The 23,149-nt window shown below is 56.1% G+C and overlaps 1 protein-coding gene across 8 annotated transcripts in view; it reads right to left on the bottom strand.

Annotated features, from left to right (window-relative positions):
- IGSF9B (immunoglobulin superfamily member 9B) overlaps positions 1 to 23,149 on the bottom strand; it is a 49,484-nt gene that overhangs the window by 10,876 nt on the left and 15,459 nt on the right. For 2 of the 8 annotated variants that reach the window (XR_003529704.1, XM_027655526.1), the window contains exons 8-20: positions 22,980 to 23,122; positions 22,010 to 22,150; positions 20,632 to 20,748; positions 18,953 to 19,045; positions 18,689 to 18,839; positions 17,996 to 18,119; positions 15,044 to 15,219; positions 14,202 to 14,428; positions 13,924 to 14,008; positions 12,416 to 12,577; positions 11,627 to 11,672; positions 8,703 to 10,334; positions 319 to 440 (exon numbers count right to left, since the gene is read on the bottom strand). Coding sequence is in view for 7 of the 8 variants with exons in the window: in XM_027655526.1 (XP_027511327.1) it covers positions 319 to 440; positions 8,703 to 10,334; positions 11,627 to 11,672; positions 12,416 to 12,577; positions 13,924 to 14,008; positions 14,202 to 14,428; positions 15,044 to 15,219; positions 17,996 to 18,119; positions 18,689 to 18,839; positions 18,953 to 19,045; positions 20,632 to 20,748; positions 22,010 to 22,150; positions 22,980 to 23,122 (3,219 nt within the window). In the remaining variant the exon portion in view is untranslated. Of the gene's footprint in view, positions 1 to 318; positions 441 to 7,106; positions 7,153 to 8,168; positions 8,299 to 8,527; positions 8,594 to 8,702; positions 10,335 to 11,626; positions 11,673 to 12,415; positions 12,578 to 13,923; positions 14,009 to 14,201; positions 14,429 to 15,043; positions 15,220 to 17,995; positions 18,120 to 18,688; positions 18,840 to 18,952; positions 19,046 to 20,631; positions 20,749 to 22,009; positions 22,151 to 22,979; positions 23,123 to 23,149 lie in introns of those variants that run through there. The other 6 variants (XM_027655531.1, XM_027655530.1, XM_027655527.1 and 3 more) reach the window with 6 other exon arrangements.

The following is a 23,149-nucleotide window of genomic DNA, read 5'->3' as shown; positions in this document are numbered from 1 at the left end:
GTTACAGCAAGCCTGGCCCTGAACCCGCCGCTTGGCAAGAAGGGAGCACATTTTGGGCATCAGGGAAAATGAAATGAACACTCCAAATCCAAAATAAATAGAGAAGAGAGATGCAGGGAACAGGAACTCGGTTTGGAGGAGCAAGGGAGGGACAACCCATAGGCAAGGAGCCATCCCTTTGGGAGGCAGGGAACAAGGGCAGCATCCAGGAATGGGCTTGGGGACCCCCAGCATTGGAGCCGGCAGGGACCTGCCCAAGCTCTGCCCACAGCGGGACAGAAGGGATGCTGTTGGGGACCGCGGGGTCCTCACACTCACTGGGTTGTTTTCTGGATTTCGAGGAGCCCTTGGATGACTTTTTGGGCTTCTTTATCCGCTGGTATTTCAGAGCTTCGAGCCTCTCAGGTGCAGCAGCGTCCCCGGGCGGAGATGGACGTTTTCTAGGAAGGAAAAGCAGACAGGCGCCGTCAGCGGCTCTCGGCCGCGCTCGGGCCTCTGGACGTCCCCGGTGGGGGATCGGGCAACCCCAGCCAGCTCTGCCGTGGAAAAGGAAGAGGTGAGAGACCCAGGGCTGAGGGAGCAGGGCCAGCCAGGCGTGCTGGAGCGCGGGATGAAGGGAGCGAGGCGTCCCCGCTGCCCCTACGTCTCCCCTCCACGTTGCCGAGCAGCGCCGTGACCCGGCCGGTCCCACCGGCCACGTCCAACACGGGCACCCCAGCTCACCTGCCACCTGCCTGCCATGCCAACACTGCTAAACAAAAAAGGACGGGGCAGATCCTATGTCCGATAAGGTATTTCTGGGAAGTGGTTGGAAACCCCTTGGGATGGAGAAAGAGAGAAAGAGACAGGCAGAAGCGGCACGGCAGCATCGAGACGGGCACCACGAGCCATCCGTGGCGGACAACACCGGCGCCACAAACAGTGGGGAGGCAGGATCCTGCTGGCCCTGCTCCCACAGCCAAAAAAAACCAGGGGCCACACGACAGACAGGGACACGAAGGGCACACACCGACAGAGCCGGGAGAGGTACCTCGTTCCCAGGTCCCTGTGAGAGGCGACAACAGAAACGCAACAGCACGGGAGCATCTGCTCCTGGAACACCAAGAGGCTGGGAGCTGGAGATGGAAACACTGACGAGGTTTTATTGCAAGGACAAGGAGGGGATTTGCAAAGGGGTGCTTCCTGCAGGAGAGCCAGCAGTTGCAAGGGATAGCTTTCCAGCTCTAGCCCCTGAGGAACTCTTCTACAGGAACCAGCTCAAGGTGAAACAGTCTCCCCTTTGCAAAGGGATTTTTTACTTTATTTCCTTCACTGTACCTTTTTTTCCCATCCAAGGCCTGGAAAGCATGACTGCTGTAGAGAGCAGAGCATTAGAGGAAAACCTTTTCCTTAGGAGAGCGGGCAGTCCAGCTCTTATCTATAACACATCACAGCATCCCCCCTCTTGCTGCTTTCCCATCTCCTTCCCCTGCTTCATTTTACTTCCATCACCCTCCAAGTTGCACCAACTTCTAATGGCACAGAGGGACAAGTCTGAGGCCACAGGTCAACCTGAGTCATCACCGAGCAACCTGTAGACAAAGGTGTCCAGAGACGACAGGGGAGGCATCCACAAAGCACCTTTTATTGCAGTAAAGCCAATGCTTGAAGCCAGGATCCAGCGAGGAAAGGAAAACTTAAACCAGTGTGCCTTCATCTTGAAAGGAGATGACTCTCTTCTGCTCTCACAGCTCGGTCACCAGAGGTCAATGACAAACCTTCTCACAACAACCACGCAGAGGACGGTGCTGATGGCAGCTCCTGCATCTTCAGATGTCCGTGAGTGGGGAAGGGATCAGCAAACCCTGCAAGCCACAGGCAGCAGGATAGGCAGGCAGAGGAGCTGCCTCAGCTGGCTGCAAGGAGGCAACATCAGCATGTCCAGACTCCTGCTTTGGCACCAAAATGCTGTGGATGACATCCTCCCAGTCTGTCAGCAAGGTGAGACCCACCCAGCATTGCAAGAACACCGTGGATGCCGGTGGGAGCGGCAGGGAAGGGACAAACACACAGGCTGGAGCACAGACCCTGCACTCCTGGGCTGTGGGACAAGAGCACACCCACCCACAGAGAGTTTGGAGCTCCTCATCTCCCCCCGGTTCCAGGTAGAGGCTGTGCACCACCACAGAGCTGTGCATCTCCACAGAGCACAACAGCAACACTCCACATCCAACATCCCAGGCGGCTCCAGAGCGGTGATACTTCAGCTGGAGTGCACAGGCAAAGAGCTCTCAAGGGATTTTTCCCCTTGGGGAGCAGAAGGGTGGGGTTTTTTTGAAGATGTGTGCAATTGCAAAGCTTCTGAGTTCTGCTGGCAGCGTTGGAGAGCACCCAGGGAAGTGCAGCATGAGGTGACGAAGCAGCTGAGGTACAGCAGACGCAAGAGAAACCCAAACACTGGGCATAGAAAAGCTCCTTTTCATGTTTCCCATTGCAACAGAAAAGTGAATGTGCAGAGAGCTCCCAGAGAGCCTCTGTTCCAGCTCCCAGAGAGCCTCTGTTCCAGCTCCCAGCAGAGCAGCACGTCAGCTGAAGATGAAGCAACTCATTAGACATGCTGGTAGTCCTGCTGGTTGGATCCAGGCGAGAGCTTTCCCTCGTTGGGAAGGCGACATTTGCAGTTGCAGAGCATAAACACCTTGCTCCCAAGTGCAACCAGCCTCTTATGAGAGAGGCTACACCGCCCACCCCAGCCACTGAGCTGCACCAACACGGACAGCCACGCACATGCTGGCTCCCAGTAGGACCACAGCGACCCACAGGTCCAACAGCACGGGATTCCCTGCAGCAATTCCTGCTTGAATGGTCAATAACAGGGGTTTCCCCCTTAATATCCACCTTTTCTATGATTTGCACATGAGGTACATTCATGCAGGTGGCCTCAGCTGCTCCACATCATCCATGGAGCTCACGTGTGCCAAGCCCTGGACACTGTCGGGCTCGGTGATCCTGCCACCATCCTGCCCATCAGCACCTGCTTTCTACCACCTCTTCCCATGTATTTGCTGATATTATTCAAGCACAGCTCTTAGAAGGCTCTTGCTCTTCCCACTCCTTTTTCTTTCTAAGAAGATGCTACTGTGGCATGTTGACAAAATTAGACAGATTTACGCAGGGGATTATGAGGAAATTGCCTGAAGCTCATTTCCACTAGTTCTCCGTAATTGGACTCATATTTATACACACAAACATAAACAGTGAGTGTGCTGAACCCATGTGTCACCATAAATACTGTCTGACCTCTGGCAAGGAAGAGATACAGAGGAGGACAGAATGATGCTACTCACCAGCCAAATTTTATCTGCTCTACCCACCCTTTATTTCTTCAAAGGGCTCTGATTATTTCAAATTAATTTTCATTTTAAGCTCAGCCAAAAGCCTCTTCCTGCCCCCAGAGTTAACATTTTGGGCAGCTGCCCGTGCATGAGGGAGATCTTGAATACCAACAGACGAGAGGCTCAGGGAGGTGGGCAAACCTCTTCTAGAAACTTCAGTGTAGAGCTGGGCAAAGGAGCTTTGAGAAGCCCATGTGAACTCCTGACACAAGCCTTCTGTGAGGCACCACAAACACCTGGAGCAGCAGTTTTCCTCAAGTCTCCAAAGGAAAACCCTTCTGCATGAGCAAGGGTCTGAACTGCATGGACTGCGAGGTACTGGAGAGGCCACAAAGGTACTGAGGGACCTCTGAGAGCCCCAGGACAGGAGCAGGTAGCCAGGGGAGAAGAAGTATCCAACCCAACACACATTCAGCTGCTCTTCTTCAAATGTCCTTCCACATACAAAGCAAAGATGTAAGGGAGAAGATCCCTGAAGGCATCACCGATCTCTTTCCACCCAAAAAGGGAACCCATGTAAAGGAAGAGTGCAGGAGATTCAAGGGCACAGTACATATATTTAAACTCCTGGAGATCTCAACACACACTCCCTTTCTCCTTCTCTCCTCAAGACACTGACATCCAGAAATAGTTTGGGCATGTTAGAGAATCCTCTTGCACGAGGTAGAGCATTCACTTGGACCAATTCGAGCATCCACTTGGACAGGAGCCCACTGTGCCTCGGCCACCATGTGCTTCAACCCTTCATCCTCCTCAGATGAAGAGCTCAATTCTCCTACAGGAGGCTCCTGCAAGTCAGAATTCCCACTTTGCTCTGAGGCAGCTCTGACTGCTGCCTCCATCCCGGAATGCTTGGGATCCTTCAGAGAGGTGCTAGAGAAACACAGCGGTGACGGCCCCTGGCCCCAGAGCTGCTGCTGCTGCCAAGGCACAGCAATGAGGGAGGAAGAGGCTGAGGGAAGGAGCACACCTTCTACAGGTCTGCAGACACCACAACTCATCTACACAACGGACTTCACCACCATGCTGACGGAGAGGAGAGAGGGCGAGGGAAAAGGGGCCGGACTGGAGAGGAAGAGGGGGATACAGTCACGGGGAGAGGGAGGGGGGAGAGAGGAAGATAAATGAAAAACAGGAGTGAGAAAAATATATAAGTAAATTAAAGAGACTGAAAAGAAAAATAAAATAATAGTAATAATAATAATAATAATAATAATAATAATAATAATAATACTTAAGAAAGAAAAGAGAAACGCACTCAGACAAGCGGACTCACAACTTCTCCAAGCGGGAGGAGGCATGAAACACATGCAGAGGATCAGCACATGGACAGTCTTTAAAGGGGAACCTGTTTTCTTTCAAGCAGGGAGCGAGGGGTGCTGCTCCTCTCGCACTCCTGGCACCGATGTCCCTTCATCACTCAACTCTACACCATGGCCAAGCCCCCCAACTCCCAGCATTGGCAGTGCTGTCCTGGCAAGGGAGGCCGGCGGGGCCACCCAGGGCAGGCTGCGGTGCCGAGGGGCGGGGGAGCTTGGTGCCTCGTCTGTGGTTTTTGGGTTTCCCTCTGCAGGGAGACAACAGCCCCCTTTTCCCTGTCCGGAGATGCACGGTGCATCCTAAGAGGAGAAGATGGGAAAACTCCTGGTGCCGACTCGGTAACAGCATTATTTATCCCTGTCCATCCATAAAAGCTACCTGAGCTTCACCTAACAAAAGCCACCACGCTGCAGCCACCACCGAGCCCACACGCTGCCTCTCCCTCTCCTCCTCTCAGGTTTTATTACTGCAGCACAGAAATCTGGCTGGTCTGGTATAAAATCCCTGTGCTCTGCACGCACTGACAATTTTATGACCCCAAACCATCAAGAAACTACTTGGCTGGGCTCTTTACGGGATTCCTCACTTATTAACTGAGATTTATTCTTCTGGCTTCCCCTTTTTGTTGATAATGACTCTGGAGTCGCTCCTGCAACTCCGCCCCTCAGCAGCATCTTGGAGAAGGACACAGCAAGTGTCCTGCTGGGCACTATGATCCTGCTCCTCAAAATCCATCATCCCACAGCACCCAGCACTGGAGATGGGAGCCAGCCAGGATCTCTGAGCAAGAGCACACCAAACTCAGACGTGAGCCTGGACTCAGCTCTGCTGTGCTAAAGCCACGTTCACTCATGTCCCTGATGCTCCCAGAGCGGGCAAGTGCCACAGAGAAAGGAATAAACAGCCACGTCCTCACAGAAGGCTTCCCTATTCCTTGCCTGGCACAGCCCAGATCTCACCAAGGCTCAGTGCCAGCTTTGCTCCTCATGGGATACCCTGCTCTGCCATCAGCAGGGAAAGACAGAAGAGGGTGGCTAAGTGCTCAAGAGCTTTGGGGGCTGCAAGGCTCAGATGGGAGGGGTTTGAGCTCCTGCACAAAGCACACGTCCTGTCCCTGCTCCCATCACCATGACCCAACACTCCTTCCTTACCTCTCCTGCTCTCCACACCCCAGGACAACCCTCCAGGTCAGCTGGAGGAATTCCCCTCTCCTGCAAACATCCCCCTGATTTCTCTGGGCATCCCATCTCTCTTGTGAAGCTCTTTTCCAGCGCAACAAGGCTCCACAGGTTGTTGGAGAGTGTTGGCCAGGACCTTGACTCTTCCCATCCAAGGCAGCAAAGTTTTTGTAAGGCCAGTCCTAAGGAAGTTTGGCCATGGCCTGGCCCTAGAAATGCTCCTATCTGCAGTCCCACCTCTCCTTTCATAACCAGCCTGGCTGACAGCCAAATAGGTCAGCGTTCCCAATCCTCAGGGTCACAAATTAGTATGATCCTATCTGGATTTAGCAGTTTTAAAAACATTCACTGCTTCTAAGGCCTGAAAACTATCTCCATATTACTCCATCCCAGTTCCAGGGATGCCCATGGCCATCTAGGAAACCAGCCTCATGAAGGCAGCCCAAGAGGAATTTTCTTGGGAGAGTCTTTCAAGGTCTGCTTAGGGCTGTTTAATTACAGTTGGGTCAGAAGAAGTCTTGGAGATTTCTCCAACAAGAATTTCAGGGAGGGAGGGATTCTACTACGACTACACTTGTGTTGGGAAGGATAAAACACCTCTCTGGCAGCCTGAAACCACAGTTATGCTGCTGCCAAGCATACAATCCATCTTGGGAGAAAGACTGCTCCCATTTTCCATGATTTAGGAGACTTGGGAAAAAGAAAATAGATCCAAGTACTGCTGGAAACTAAATTCTCCATGTGCTAGACTGCAGCTGGAGACTGATTTTTGGAGCCCCGCTCTGAGCTGTCTGCAGCTGGTTGCTCCAGATGTGGTTGTTTCACCTAGTTCTAGGGATTGGCCGTGGGCTCCTCCTGCTTTGGATCATCCAGGACAGCCCCACCTCAACACTCACCTTCCTAATACCACTCAACCCTTGTGCACCGTGCCAGGGCCAAAGGTGCCATGTGTCACTGTCCTCCAAAAAAGGAAGGGCAGCCATGGGGAGACAACAGCTTGGCTCATCCCAAACCCCAAAGGCAGGGGAGCAGTGGCCTGCTGCTGGGAGGGGAAACCCAAAAGCCACAGAGACTGTGCGTCCAGAGGTAGTTTCCTAGTGTTTTCGGATTCCTTATTCCCCTTTAAAGGAAGAGATGGTATTGGAAAAGCCCCTTCCGTGTCCCCTCTCATGCCCCGCTCCCGGCCACCCTCCACAGCACCCACACCATCCTTTCGGACATGGATCACCCTTACCTATTGAGCTGAGGAGAAGCTTGTCTCGACAACACTGCCCAGATAGCTGAGATTAATCAAAAACAAAGCAGTTATCAACACCCGCAAGGAGCCGAGCTCCGCAACACATCAGCACGTCAACAACTCCAAAGGAAAAAGGAGGGAAAGAAACCAAACTGAAACACAAACGAAACGAGGCTGGAGAAGAAAGGGGGAAAGAAACAGAAGAGAAAGGAAAAGAAGTAACGAAAACGATAATCAACGAAGCGAATGGATACACTGCATAAAAGCACGGACAACAGTGCTGCTTTAACACGGCTCTGTCCTGGAGCTGGGTCTCCTTGGGGTGCCCTGCCAGGAGACATGGACTATGACTACATGCCTAACTGCATCACTCCATAGCTGTGGTTTCCAGAGGCACACAGAAGTCATTTCAGGCTCGTTCAGCTCCTCTCCCTCCCCATCCTCTCTCCCCTGAGCCCTCCTGCCTTCCGTGCAGCGCCGGAGGGGTTTTCTAAGGCCATAACGCTTCCAGGTACCAGAGGGAGAGAGTGAAATGCGGAGGGCACTGCGGGGTGAAACGCTGCCTCCCCCCTCCCCAAAACACACGCCTCTCCTCCGAACGCCTCCGACCACGCCGGCTCCGCGGGGCTGGGAGCCCCGGCCCCGACTCCTCTGTGCCACAAGCCGGAGGAGGGGGCTCGACCCCGCCAGACAACAAGCCAAAATGAAGCAAGACGAAAGGATGGGACGAAAGCACGGCTACGGGGTCTAAGGTGCTGTGAGAGACGGAGGGAAAGAGGAGAAATACAGAGAGAAAGAGAGAGAGGAGAGAGAGAGAGAGAGAGAGAGAGAGAGACGCTTTTGCCTGGAGCAACCCTGGTACCTGGAAAACCAGCCGCTACTGTCTAGTGCAGCCACATCCCTCTTTAGGGCAGGATCTGAGCGTGCCGGCAGCCTCCCGATCTCCGCTGGGCTTAGTTTATTTTTATTTTTCCTCCTCTCCTGACATGCTGCTGGTGTGGCTAAGTCCTTGATCTCTCCCTGCCCGCGTCCTGGGGCTGCAGCATCCCTTTTGCAGGTGGGGCGGTGACCGTGATAGCTGTTTCTGTCATGCATTAAAGCTCTCTAGACTCCGCGGGAAGGAAGAGGAGGAAGACAAGAGGCGCGGCGGCGGCGGCCCTAACGTTCGAAGAAAGCCAAGAGCCAGCAACTAGAAGAGGAAACAACCTCCAGTGACACCAGGACACTTACCTAAGCGAGCCGGGAGCCAGGCCTTTGCACGCCTGGTGGACGGCCCGTAGCCCGAGTCACAGCGCTCCCAGATTCCCAAGGGAGCGGCCAGGCCGGAGGCAAATGTGCCACCGGCACTGGGAATGTCGCCTCCCTAAAGGCCAGCACTCCTGGGCAGCGGCCATGCAACCCACGCCCATGGCACCAACCTCTGCCTAGCAAAGCCCGCGGGACGCCGTCTCCAAAAGGGATGCTGCAGCGTGCCCAGAGAGACCCTACGAGTTGGGATGGAGATGGCAGGGAGGGAGTCAGAGGGAGCGGGTGAGGCAGGGTGGGGGAAGCCAGGAAGGGGCCAGAGGGGCACCACGGGGCTCACACACTTACCCCGTGGCAGCTACCGTGGTGGTGGATGTCGGCTCCGGTTGGAGAATCTCCTCGCCAGCCCTCCTCGGAGAGGGGATGTCTCCGAAAACATCCATGGTGTCCACGGGCAGGGAGGAGCCCTGGGAGTTGGAGAAGCCAGTGCCCACGGGGGTGAAGGCGGTGGTCGGTCGGAAGCTGGGGCTGTCCCCCCGGCTGCTGGGCGCGGGGGATCCCGTCGACGACGGCGTGGATTTGCGGGAGAAGCTGACGGCCGCGGGCGGCTGCAGCGTGATCTCCGACACCTCCGTCTGCTGGATGAGGCCCGGCCGGGGCCGGGCGCGGGCGGTCAGCTCCGGGGAGCTGTTGCGGGAGCTGAGGGGACTTTGGGTCAGAGGAGAAAGCCTTGAAGGTTGTAGCACCACCTGATGTAAACTGGGCTCAGCCCTCCTGACCTGCCGAGGGCTGGGCCGAGGTCGGGGTTGGGGCTCGTACCACCTGGTGTCCAGGCTGAATGTGCTTGTGCCGCTGGGGCCGACGGGCTCGGACGGTTCGTGGTAAGGCAACACGGGTATGCCCATACCTTGGCTGGTATGTCTTAGCTGCCCTTGACATCCCATGGGTTGCATAGGTTTGTCCTGCCACTTGGTGGTAGCGGGCACGGAGGATTGACCCCTGCCCGGTGACTTGCCGGTCCAGCTCTTTGGTGCCTCCAGGGGCAGGATGCCCGAGTAGGACGCGGGGACCACCTGGAGGGAGGAGGGGGGCGGCCCCCGAGGAAGGCAGCCGGTGGGCTGGGAGCCCTCAGCTGCCTCGCAGGGCTGGAGCTGGTGGGGGAACGGCGCGGGGGCCAGCTCCAGGCTGCCGAAGGGGAACTCGGCCCTGCCCCAGGGCTCGGGGGACCGGCCCCCTGTGGGGGTCTGGGCCAGGGGCAGCGTGCTGTTGGAGGCGTTCTCCCCGTTCTCCTCGGGGATGGTGGGGTGTCCGAAGGGCCCCTCGGGGGGCAGCGGCGGGGAGGACATGACCGAGCTCAGCGGGCTGACTTCTGGCATGTAGAAGGGCGGCGGGTCCACCTCCCCGGGGCTGCTGCTGCTGAGGTAACCGTAAAACTGGTGGTGGAAAGCCCGGGGGGCCGGCGGGCGGGCCTGGCCCGTGGCCTGCAGGGCGCCGGGACCCTCCAGCGCCCGGTGGAACCGGGGGCTGTATGCTGGTGGCTGAAGGTAGGACTCCTGGCTGGAGGAGAGAGGGGTGAGCTGCGCTTTCAGGGCGGTCACGGAGGTGGGGACGACGGGGTCGTCGTTCTCCTCGTCCGACTGCCTGAACTCGGGGTACATGTCCGTCTCCTCCACGAAGGGGAAGCCCTCGATCCGCCGCGTCTTCAGGGAGGGCTCCATCTCCGCCGGGTCCATGACGAAGCGGCCGTCGGGCCCGCGGCTGATGAGCTCGATTGGGGTGGTGGCCTCGGCTTCGGCCTCCGCCTTGGAGACGCTGTACTTCTTGCTGCTGATGGCTCGTTTGGTCTTCTTGTAAAGGGAGAGTTCCTTCTCCTTGGTGGGGCTCAGCATCCGCTTGGCCTGCGGACCCTGGTCGTCAGAGGACTCCGAGGGGGGACGGAGCGTGCGGATGCTCTCGGGACTCACCTTGCCTGAAGACAACCTGGACCACAGGGGAGAAAAACCGAGAGAGGGGACGGTCACCCGGAGGGGAAAGGAGGTCTTCTTGCCCAGAAGAACCACTGTCTGGATCCGGAAAACAAAGTGCCACCAGCCCTCAAAAGAGGAACTGTGAGAAATGGGCAGGGCCTAACCAGGATGGCAAAGTCTTGCCAGAAGCCGCGCACAACATCCCTGCTCCTTGGGAACGGAGCTCGGCACACTCAGCATCCCCCCTGGGGCAGGCACTTCACACCAACACTTCGCAATAAGTTCCACCAACACCTAGCAACAAAGCTCCACAGCCCCACCGGGACAAAAGACAGATCCAGAGCTCACTTCCAACTCCTTCAAAGGCTTCCTATGTTCACCTGAGCTATTCATGCCCAGGAAAGGCCCTGAAAGGAGCTACAGCAGGTAAATGTCCCCTCTTGCAGAACTCAGCATCTCACTTGGAGATGCTGATGGTTCAGTTTAGACCAATTTTTTCTCCCATTCTCAACACTCAGATTTGAGGTTGAGAGCCTCAAAAGGCAGAGAGCATCAGAAGAATTCCCTCATCCCTATCCAGAAAGCCTTGGACAAACAGGATTGTGAGGCACAAGGTAGCAGATCCAACAGAGACAGTGCAGGTTATTTCAGTGCAGTGGATGAACCAGAAAAAAACAAGATTCAGATCCACCAGCACCAGGACATTTTGCAACGGTCCAGGAGCCAAAGCATGAGGTGTCCACATCCCAGGCTCTCGCATTCCCATTGGGAAGATGCTCCCACTGATTTGCAGCCATGCCTGCTTCTGATGGGCTCCACAAGGAGCTGTGGCTACTGCAGCACCACGACCCACCACCTCTGGGCACAAGTGGAAAGAGGCTTCAGCAGGGGACTCTTGATGAGAAAAGATGTGTTTCCCAAGAAAAAACAGAGCCAACAGAGAATGACTCAAAAGTACTGAGCTGGCAGGGAGGACTCTATGCGGCAGGCTAGTCCTCTCAAGGAGCCCCTTCATGCTGGTGTGCCACTGAGTTCCACCAGCCAACTCCAGCTTGGTCAATGTTTACAGATCCAACAGGGTCATCTCTTAGCTCAGTTTGCTGCATTCCCTGCTGCTTTCTGCTCCAAAGCCCATTTGTCTCTTGTGAACTGCTGTGCTCCCAAAAGTTCAGGGAACACCCAAAACAACTTGTCAGAAGCAACCGAGTAATGATGAGATATTTCCATTTGAGCTTTGCAATAACTGTAGGAAGGAGGCACCTTGAAGACCCACAACCTGGTGCCGCATCTAAGACAGATACTTACGGGGACTCCAAACTCTTCCTGCAGTGGGTTATCGAGAGAGGAGGGTCTGGAAGAGAATAAAAAGGGGAAAGAAGAGAGAACGCTGAGGAGGCGCAACACGACAGACACAAGACAGACTCAACATCAAGACAACAAAAGACACTCAACAAGAGGCCAAGGTTTCATTGCTCCAGTGCTTTAATGGTTGCTGACAACAAACAGCTCCCGTCACAGGGTCCTGCCCGTCCTGCTGCCACAGCCCCACAGGCTGGAGGAGAAGGAACCAACTCCCTGCCCTCTCCAGCTCCCCAGACGCCCTTTTCCCTACTGGCCGCTCCTGCATGGAGGCTGCAGTCCCAGTTTTCGGGAAGCAGAGCAGCAGGGTCTCCTTTGTGGGGTCTTCTCTAGCCCAGCATGGCACTGCCCACTCCGGGCCGGGAGCAGCTGGAGAGCCCAGCTCCAAGGGGGGAAACCTCGAGAAGGTGAGTGATGACCCCCATCTGTATCTCAGAGGACACCCCAGCCCTAAACCCCCAGCTCTAGGAGTTATCACCACGTGGGAGAGCTCCCTCGGAATTCCCAGGCTATTTCTCTGGCGCCTCTTCACCCACCCTGCCTCTCCCGCTCCCGACCACGGGCGCTTTTCAGGCACAGCCGAGGGATCAAGTCAGGGCTTCACCTGAGGACGCGCACGGACGAAGAAGAGACAGACACAGGGAAGAAGGTTACGACCACAACACAACCAGGGAGGAAGAAACGAGGAGGAGACAGGAGGGGGGGAGGGAGGAAGCACACCGGGAAGGGACTCACCTTTCTTGCGCTTGAGCTTGCGTTTGCGTTGCTTGTTGACGAAGCAGGCGGCGAGTGTGCTGAAGAGGATGGCAGCAGCCAGGAAGCAGATGGTGGCAACGATGCCAGCCAGCACCGGGCGGGCTAGACCCTCGTCCGTCAGGTCAGGCTGAGGGAATACGTCTGGGGGACAGACACAGTGAGGTGTTAGGCCCCATCCCCTGCCTTCCACAGGGACCTACTGCAGCGTGGAGGCAGTGACAGTCTCCAGGAGTGATACTGTACATCAGGACAATAATCTCTGTAAAGAGATCCCAAGCCAGCCCACCCAGGGAGAGCAGTCAGTGCTGCTTCAGGGCCAAGGGTTTTAGTGACCTCACATCGCATCATAGAATCATAAAATAGTTTGAGATGGAAAGGGTTTTTAAAGGCCATCTAGTCCAACCTCCCTGCAATGAGCACAGACATCTTCAACTAGATCAGGCTGCCCAAAGCAACCTGAAAAACCTTCCTGTGTTAGCTGATGGACACCCAGGAAAGAAGCCTCCATGCCAACAAATACATATTTATGTCTAAACACACACAACTGCAGCAAACCTGCAGTTATCTCCTGGTTGAAAAACCTGCTGCAGCAGCAGAAGGTATTTTAACTTGTTTGCCAGTGCTTCATTTCAGCTTTTCAATGAAAACTGGGCTCCAAACCCTCATGATACCCGTTTAATAACCATGAGCACATCTGAACTCCCAACAGACCTCGGCTGTGGGCCCCTGCAGATGCAAACCCTGCACACCTCAGCGCTCCTGCTGTGTGCTCACACATGGAATCGGCTGGAGCACCGGCTTTCAGCCTGGGACAGCACCTGCCTGGGGCCAGGGCACCTGCCAAATCCCATCAGAAAAATCGGGCGTGAGGAGAAAGGGCAGCGGGCAGGGAGGTTGCAGGCAGGGAGGCTGCAGGCAGGGAGGCTGCAGGCAGGGAGGCTGCAGCAAGATCACACCACACCGGCACCACTTGGGGGCAGAGAGAGACCGCTGCATCACAGCACAGCAGAGCCGGGCTTTCCACGAGAGCCATAAAACCAGGGTTCGCCGCATCCCCGTCCCCTCCCGCTGCCCTCGCCTTCCCCATCGCCACCACAAGCCCTCGCCCGTGTCTTGGCTCGAGGAGCAACCCCGGAGTTTGGGTGGGCACAGGGTAAACACACACACAGGAGCTGCAGCGTGTTGCAGTCTCCCGTTGCAAAGCTCTTTTCCCTGTGGACCCTGCACTGCAGTGCTACGTTTCCCTCTCTCCACCTTTCATTCCCGTCTCCAGGCTGCGCAGTGCCCGGCTGGAGCTTTGTTCTCCAGGCTCACCGCAGGATGTGCCAGCAGACACCGACAGCACCATGCTCCACGGGAAGGACTAAATGGGGCAGGTTGTCCTCTCCTGCTCCAGGAGGCAGCTGGACACCCGTCACAACCATGAGCCCACCCACCAGCCCAGCCCACAGCCCCACAGCCGGGGAGAGAAGTGGGACACCCCTCACCTGTACTGGACACCCCAGCGACGTTGCTGGGTTCGCTGATGAGATCCTGCATGACCGCCAGGACACGGAACTCGTACCAGGTGTCCTGCAACACCAGACACACCCGTCAGGTCCCCCACTGCAGGCTGCCACCTCCCCAAAGACCCCAGCAAAGGGATGGGGCCACCCCTAAAGCTTCCCCAGAGCTGCGGCAGATTCTTTATCACAGAATCATGAAGGTTGGAAAAGACCTCCAAGATCATCGAGTTAGGTACGGAGTGGGCACAGCCCCTGCTTACCAGGGACAAGTCCTTGGCAAAAAACTCGCCCTCGGTCCCTGGGATGCCGTCGTCCAAGATCTCCCACCTCTCGGCGACGCGGAATTCCATGATGTAGCGGTCGATGGGGAAGCTGTGGTTGGCGGGAGGGAGCCACGACAGGAGGACGCCTTGCTGTGTCCGGTTGGCTGTTAGGCACCTCGGTGGGGTAACCAACACCAGAGGCTCTGGAGTTGTTACAGGGAATGCTGGGGACAGAGCAGAGGGGACGGGGACACCTTTGAGATGGGGCAGGGGAAGCGCAGGAGATGCTTTCCCACATGGGCACATCAGCAGCAGCAGGACCACTGCAGGAGCTCCCACATTCCAGGAGTTTGGGGCACATCTCAGGAATCTGGTCTCTTATCACAGGTATAGAAAAGTGGCTTTTCAAAAAGCAGGGGACTTATGCTGTCATGACTTCAGCAAAAGGGACACAGTGTTAAAAACCCTCCTGCTTCCTCCCACCTCCACCTGGGACAGCCCCAAGGCAGGGCCCAGTGCAAGGCCCTCCTGCTGTACAAGTGATTTTGTGCTCTATTAATACCTCCTGATCCCAGCTGAACCTGAGGAAGATCTGAAAGGTGACTGATAGAGTACAGCTCTCCCACGCTATCTCAGGACAAGCTTTCAGGAGCCTCATGCATCCAGCAAAGTCTACAGGCTTCATCCAGGACCCTCCACAAACTATCTTCTACATGGCTGGAAACTATTGCTGATGATCATCATCTCCATCCCCAGCAGGCAGGACACACGGGGCACTTCTCCCCACAGACCTCCCAGATCCCATCCCTGCCCTCCCCTTGTGCCCTTGGAGGACCTACCTAGAGTGTTCACAGTGACCACCTCACTGAAGGAGCTGGTGCCCAGCTTGTTTTGAGCCAAGACACTGAACTGGTAAGCAGTCTCTGGTTCCAAGGTATCCACCAGTAGCCAACTGGAACCAGCTGGCACAGGGAGAGACAGCCAGTCATGGGGACCAAACTGGGCTCTCTTCATCCTGCCAAGAGAGAAGGCAGCATCCTTAGGGAAGGTGTCTTTGACAGGGGGGACAGAGGTAGCATTAACTTCTCGAGCGAAAATGGAGCTTTCCCGAGCGATGGTTTGGTTTGAGAGCAGTGATGTGTATGGATGTGGGGCACCCACTGCCACCCACGAGCTGGCACCATCCCACCGTGTCACAGCAGCATCCCCCGGCTCACAGGGACACTGCCACCAGCTCTCCCCTCTGCTGTGCACCACCTGCACCCCCTGAGCAGGGTCAGGGACAGCAGCAGTGCCAACCCCCCCGCTCTGATGTGATCTCCATCAGATTCCCATGGGGAAAAGTGGAAGCTGGAGCGTTTCAGCTCCATGAGTGCTGCAAAGGGGACGGCTGACGCAGGAGACGGGCCCTGTTCCCATTTATACCTCGACAGCTCCTGAGCCAGAGCCAAGTTCTCCCTCAGCTGTAGCCCTGTACATGTCATCCCACAGGAGACATTTAGCTAAATCCCCATCTTTGCCACATTTGCACAAGTCGGGGGCTGCCAGCACAGCCTGGGGCATCACTCGGGGTTTGGCAGCACAGCAGAGGCACTGGCAGGGAGTGCAGGACACAGCCTTTCTGCTGGGCTCTAACCACAAACCCAGGGTGAAAAAACCTCCCAGAGCCATCCCAGTGCCACCCCAGCACCCACGAGCGTGCAGCCACCTCCACAAGCCATTAATCCTGCTGGGAAGCACCTTGGTGGAAGAGCCCCACATCCCAAAGCAGCATCACTGCACTGCAATGATACTGCAAGTACTGGTGCTCATGTCAGAGAGATGCTTTAGGGAGTCTGAGCCCTCAGCTGCACGTTTTGGCGGTGTCAGCAGAGGATTTGGGAAGGATTAGTGCAGATGGTCTGTTCTGTGTAGGTAAGGGGGCACATCTGTGGCCACCGGCACACAGTCAGGGGAATCCAGCAGGAAGGAAAAGATGGAGCAAAGAGAAACAGTATCACTGATGAGGAAGCAAGAGGTGAGGCAGGAGAAGCCATGGCAAGCTATGAAAAGAAGTGAGTCGGTGGAGAGCTGTGCGTGTGCAGTGTGCCTCCACCAAACCGAGTGGAAAACCTCTGGATCACCACGGCTCCGGCTGGGACTACAATTCCCAGGATCCCCTGCCACGGCAGCGGAGCAGCCCCTGAGTAGGTTTCCCTGCAGCATTTAACCCACTGCCTTCACATCCCTCCTCCCCAGTGCTGCTGAGGGCAGGTACAGGAGGGCAAGGGGCTGAGGGTGGGGAGGGTGGAGGGGAAATGCAGCTCTAATCGCTCTGGGGAACCAGGAGACAGCCCTTGCCGAGGGACAGCACGTGTGCAGGTGGGATGCTGTGGTGGCCCTGGCCATCCCTGGGAAGTGGGGTTTGCATTTCCAGCCTCAACAACCACAGCAGCAGGAGGAGAGTGTGAACCCGCAGGAAATGAAGCCATGTTTTGCTTGAGCATCCCAGAGCCACAGCAGGAAGGAAAATGCATGGATGGGCCACACTCTGGATGGCACTACATGACCCAGAACTGCCCCAGATCCCCGGTCCCAGGGCACAGCACAGTCCCCAGGGATCACACCCTACAAGTCAGGGCAAGATGGATTGCTGCCTCCCTATCCAAAGTCCCCACAGCTCCTTGTAAATTCCTTAAGGCAAGCTCGGTGCAAACACCTTTCCCTGCTGGCTGTTCTGCCCCGTGTGGGGTCTGGAATTGCCTTGAGGAGGCAGGAACTCGGCAGCAGGTTGCAGAGCAAAAGCAGCAGCAGCTGCAGATGCAGCCACGTTTCCAGAGCAGAGAGGTTTAACCACTCCTTCCCAAGGACATTTTCATCAAAGCAAGGTCTGCACCACTCAGCTCACTCCCTCATTTTCCCTCTCTGCTCAATCCATTCCTTCTCTCCATCACCAGACAGACTGCCCAGCCCCAGGCTGGAGCAGAGCAGAAATCATTACAGGCAGTGTCTCCCTCTCTTCTCTCTATCAGCAGTCTCCACCGGGGCAAATTAAGACAAGGAAGGAGAGAGAGAGCAAGAGGAAAGGCTGAAGAACAGCCTGGAAAGAGAAAGGATCACCCCCTCCACATTTCCAAGGATGACTCTTCACAAGAAAACAAGAGCAGAGCCCGAGAAAAAAACCAATTTTGCTGCAGCTACATTTTGCCCTCCCCTGCCCCAGGGAACAGGCACAGGGCTGAGCCTGGCCCTGCTGCAGGAAGGTGGGATGCGCCCACTGGCTTTGGGTGCGTGGTGGCACAGGAGCAATGGGAACAAAGCCCCAGGGGCTCAGACCCAGCCAGCATCTCACAGTGGCTGGTCATGATCCCAGCTGGGATTTAACCCCCTCCAGGGAGCCACAGAGCAAGGAGAGATCATTTCTGCTTAGTCACAGCTCTTCCAGGATGCGCTCTCTGAAGGTTGCATTTTCCATCCTCTCCCTGGCTGTTAAGCCCCGTAAACAGTTTATCTTGAAATTGGATGCCAGAGGCAGAGTTACACGAATGCAAAGCACCTCCCTGCACCACAAGCAGAGTAAAACCTGCTGGGGCAGATGGGAGGCAGTGGCCAGCACAGAAAGGAGAGGAAATACAAGAACTACATGATCCCACCACCACCACCACCCACCTCTCCGAGGAACCCAACGCCCCACAGGCACAGGGCCGGGCGTGTGCCACCCTCACCACCCTCCTCCACCCCCCGGCTGCTCGAAGCTCAGGTCGGCTAGGAAGGAAAAGAAGCAGAGAGCAAAGCATGCCAGGATGACTCACAGAGGGCCGTACCAAACTGAGAAAGTCTGCTCGTATCCACCGTCGTAGCCGGGCTCCCAGGAGACGTTGGCTGAGGTCATGGCGGCCACGACGTGCACGCTGGTCGGGGCGTGAGGGCTTGTGCCTGCAGGGAGAGGGGCAGGGGTTAAAGGGGAGCAGGACCACGAAGGCAAGGGGGCTGCTCCCAAGCCGTGATCCGAGGGGGCTCCTCTTGCACCTGGAATTTCTGCTGGAAACAGCAGGACAACTGTGTCTGCAAGCGGCCAAAATAACAGCGCGGAAAAAGGCAGCTCTGCCAGTAAATAACATTTAAAGGAGACATCGCTCTTAGAGTCATAGAATGGTTTAAGCTGGAAGGAACTTTAAAGGTCATCTACTCCAACCCTCCTGCCGTGGGCAGGGACACCTGCCACTAGACCAGATTGCTCCAAGCTTTGTCCAGCATGGCTTTTAACACTTCCAGGGTTGGGGCAGCCACAGCATCTCTGGGCAATGCATGCCAAGGCCTCACCACCCTCACAGTAAGGAATATCTTCCTAATATCTTGTTTAAACCCTCTCTCTGCCAGTTTGAAACCGTTCCCCCTTGTCCCATCACTACAGTTCTCTTCACAGGGAGCATCCCCACCTCCTGCCTCACCAACAGGCTGCCTGGGGGGCTCTACCCAGGGCCCCTTCCCCTCCCTGCCCATACCTACGACGGTAAGGTGGGTGCTGGCAGTAATGCTTGCGACGATGTTGGTGGCGACGCACTCCCACTCTCCGTGGTCGTCCTTGCCGAGGGAGCGGATCTGCAGGGTGCCGCCGGGCAGCGTGTTGTGCTTGCTCCTGCTGGGCTTCCCTACCTTGGGCAAGGAGCGGGGTGGGGAGCCGGGCAAAGAGAGAGGAAAAAAAAAAAACCACGACTCAGAAGCGGGTTGTGGGGCAGGGCGAGGCGGCGGCGGGGTCACTAAGCTACCTGCGCGGCCCAGGGGACACCGCCGGCCACCGGCAGGGGATCCGGTCTCTCCGGTCGTGGCAAGGCAGACGGTTCCCCCGTTTCCGAGAGGACCTGAGGGGCAACGCGAGAGGCATGGGTCAGGGAGGCTGCTCTCAGCACTCACACACCAGCGGAAACCCCCACGGCACTCGCACGGACAGCGAGCCCTGTGCCAGGGCTCAGCCTCCAGCATCCAAAGCTGAAACCGCTGCGGGACGAAGGTGCACCGGCCACCCCAGCAGACACCCTCCCAGGCTGGGGAAGGTACTGTCTGCCCCAGGAGATGCCCAAATTGCCCCTTAGCCTCAGTCAGCAGCAGATGAGAGGCAGGACCGCTCGTGTCAGAGGTCTGGGCAGCAAAGGCCCCATGGGGATGCAGGAAGGTGGTGGGTGTGGAGGTGCCTGGAATGTCTCAAGCCGAGCAGAAAGATGGATCTTGTAACAACTTGTCCATGCCCATCTGCCAAAGTTGTGCAAACTCCACGTTGGTCAGAGTCCTCTTCAACTGTTCTTCATGTGGGAGTCTCTCCTGATCAACACCAGGACCCACGGGCTGATGCCAAGCAGGAGGAGCAGAGGAGGCAATGGGCACATGGGGTAACCATTGCCAAGCCCAGGAGTCCTTCAAGAGACTGGTCAGTGCTGGTGGGCTGATGAGGAGCAAAGGAGTTTGCTTCTGCCACTGGGAAACCAAGCCCAGTCCAAGCCAGCCCTGACTGGAGTTTGTGGCTCTGGGCTTATCCCTCCAGTTATGGGGAGGAAAGAAACCTGAATGAGACTGATGAGGGGAGGAAACTAAAATAAGGTGGAGACTAAACAGCCAATAAGCTTCAGGCAGGGCACTTGCAATCTGTGCAAGTCATGGTCCTCCTAGTGCTGGTAAAAGGGGCTCAGAGATTCAGCATCTCATGCCACAGGGATTGGGGACAGTGCCCACTGGGTGACACTGGGACCTTGCTCACTCTCAGGAGCCTTAAGAAGGGGACAGGAGACTTGAAATGAGATCCTAACAGGGGGCACAGAGCCCAGGAGGTCTCCTGTACAGCATTCTTCTGGGAGCAGTAAAGGTGGGAAGCAAAGGGAAGGCTGCAGGAGGACCAGAGACTGTGCCACCACACCCTGCTCTATGAAAAGGGACATCTTGAAGTCGTTATATCCAGTCCAGCAGCACAAAAACAGCTTCTTCCCAGGGTCTTTCAAGTCGTGGGGCAGCAAAACAGCTGCTGACTGGTCCAGCCCTTTGCCTGGACATGCTGCTGGACACCCTGACGTGCTCTGGTGTCACATCCATGGGAGGTCTGTGCCATGAGAGTGGCATCTCCGGGGCTGCCACGTCCTGCCGGTGACCACCTCACACCCAGGCAAGGAGGAAGGTGTCCTGTGGGCAGTGCTGGCGAGGAAGAGGAGGGGGAGGCCGGGGGTGGGAGCAGTGTTTCAGCTTTGTGGATGCTGCCGTGACGGTTTCCCGGGATTACAGCCCTCGGTGGCCACAAGCCGGGCTTCCCCCACCCACCTGCGGGACAGGACGGCAGTGGCTCAGCCCAAAGCGAAGCAGCTGTACCTGCAGTTTGTTCTTACCGGGACAGAGTGTGGCTTCTCTGTCTGCAATATTCACCAAAAGCCAAAGGCACTGCAGATTTGTCTGGCAGGCCGGGTACCTTTCTCCAGGCGATGATGGGAAAGGGGTCTCCGGCAGCAGCGCAAGGAATCAACAGCTCCCTCCCTGCCTCCTGTCTGTACTCCCAGCCTGGTAGCACCGTGAAATAGGGGGGGTCCTGCAGCCAAGGGAAAAAACAAGGAGTGTCAGCCCACCCCAACTCCCACCACCGAAACAGGCCCTTTTCCAAACCAACCAAATCCCTGATTTGGGTAAGCTTGAGGCATTGCAAGGAAAGCTGCGTGGAGAACGTGTGCTGAGGAGGCTCCAAATTATACACCTAGAGGGAGGTTCTCTCCAAAAAGCCACTGCACTAGGGCAGAGAATCACAGAATCACAGAATGGTTTGGGTTGGAAGGGACCTTAAAGACCATCTAGTCCAACACCCTGCCCTGGGCAGGGACATCTTCCATGAAACCAGGTTGCTCCAAGCCCTGTCCAACCTGGCCTTGGATACTTCCAGGCAGCCACAGCTTCTCTGGGCAACCTGTGCCAGGGCCTCACCACCCTCATAGAGAAGAATTTCTTTTGTATATCTAACTTAAATTTCCCCTCTTTCAGTTTGAACCCATTCTCCTTGTCCTAGCACTGCAGTTTCTGATGAAGAGTCCCTCTCCAGCTTCCTTGTAGGCCCCCTTCAGATACTGGAAGGCTGCTGTGAGGTCTCCACACAACCTCCTCTTCTCCAGGATGAACAGCATCTGGGTTTTTACTTCCTTAAAACAGGAAAAAACCCACCCACACCACATCAGACATCAACCTGATTTCCTCGCCTCGGCAGCCGCCCCAGCGGATGTGTGTGTCTGGTACAAAAAGCGTTCTCATGTGAACCTCAGAGAGACACCATGAATCACTGCTGCTCACAGGCACAGGACTTCTTGTTCAGAGAAGGAAGAGGCAGCAGCTCCCACCCCAGCTGCACCAGGATCTGCGCTGGGAGCCCAGCGTGGCCCAGGCTCCGCACGCAGCCGGAGCACGTGGAGCTCAAATCATCCATTTATTAAAATCCTCCTGAACCCAAGCCCAGGCCAGCAGGGCTAAGTGTTTTGTTGGCAAAAAGGCCATCCCAGGGAGAGGTTTCCTCAAACCACCCTCGCCCAGCACTACCAGAGCCTTATATTCTCACACCAGCCGATAATTTATATTATCTTACACCAGCTGATCCAGCTTGTGCTCAAATCCGTGCTGCTGCTCCGGCAGGATCTTTCCAGCTACACCAGACAGGGTGCCCCCAGGGTTTGCCTGTCCTGGTGGGAAGCACTTCTCCAACCAGAGCACAGACACACCTTCACCCTCAAGCCTCTGCTGTTCCCCTCACAGCAGTGTCCCAGGAGGACACTGCTCATGGCAAACACGTCGGATTTTGGCAGGCAGGTTACCTTCAGTACCAGTCGGGCAGGGGGAGACTGGCCCATCGTACCCAGGGCGTTATAAGGCACACAGGTGTAAGTGCCGAGAGCGTCTTCAGTTGCCTCCTCTATCCGGATCGACCCGTCCTCCAGCAGGTTCCAGCCAGCATACTGCAGCAGGGAGAGCGAGGGACTGACTGATCCTACACCCACCACAGCCTGTTATTTTCCCTTCAGCCAAGCCCCCCACCCACGCCCAGGGCGGCTGTCACATCCCTGGGAGACACCCAATCTCATTCCCAGCATCTCCTCAACTGCAGAGAGAGGAAACGTGGGCAAGATCAGCCTATCCAAACACAGCCCTCCAGGGAAGGGTTGTCCTGCTCTGTATGCATCCAGCCACTTATCTTAAAGCCACTCTCCTCCCTACACACAGCCAGGCTTCTTCATGCAGCCCAAAAGATTTAAGATCAGAATCTAACCCTAAATAAAACTTGTCCTGGAGTAGACAAGACAACTTCACCTGAGGGGCTGAGGGCACCAAGGACCAGGAAGCCACAGCAGCAACAGATTTAAATGGACTTGAAACTTCAAATCATTAATATTTAAGCAAAAAATTTAAAATATTGAGTGTTTTCTCTAAATATTTAATGTCCAATATCCTTGCTCAGACTGTGATTGGAGGAAGACAGAGACTTGTTAAAAGGGCCTTTTAACCATCCGTTGCCATTGGAAAAATAAACCAGGGCCATCAGGAGGCAACTTTAGGGGGAAGCAGGCACTAGGTCTGGGAGACACAGTGTGTCCACAGGGCTCCACACAAGAACCTGCATTAACTCTGCCCACAGCTGATGAGGAAAAGCAGAGTCATCCCACCCATGGGGTTTCTTGTCTCCTGACAGCCAGGCTGGATCCACAGGGTGCCTGGTGGTGCTCACCAGGGATTCCCAAGGACATGAGGGTCCGATCCCCCTTTGTCCTTCCCCGGGGGCTTCGTTACCTTCTCGATTCGCAGGGGACGCCCGTCCTTGTTCCACTTGACCAGCGTGACCGGGGGCTCTGCCTCGACCGGGCAGCGGATGTATCCGTGTATCCCGATGGGAACGTAGATGACGGGGGGCATGTTCACCACACGGGCAGGATCTGGGAGAGCAGCAGCACCACGTTAGC

The sequence above is a fragment of the Corapipo altera genome, unplaced genomic scaffold (assembly GCF_003945725.1).
Source record: "Corapipo altera isolate COAL_440 unplaced genomic scaffold, ASM394572v1 71, whole genome shotgun sequence".
Lineage (NCBI taxonomy): Eukaryota > Metazoa > Chordata > Aves > Passeriformes > Pipridae > Corapipo > Corapipo altera.
Note: the sequence above shows the minus strand (reverse complement) of the source record. Positions and strands in the feature narration are given on the sequence as shown.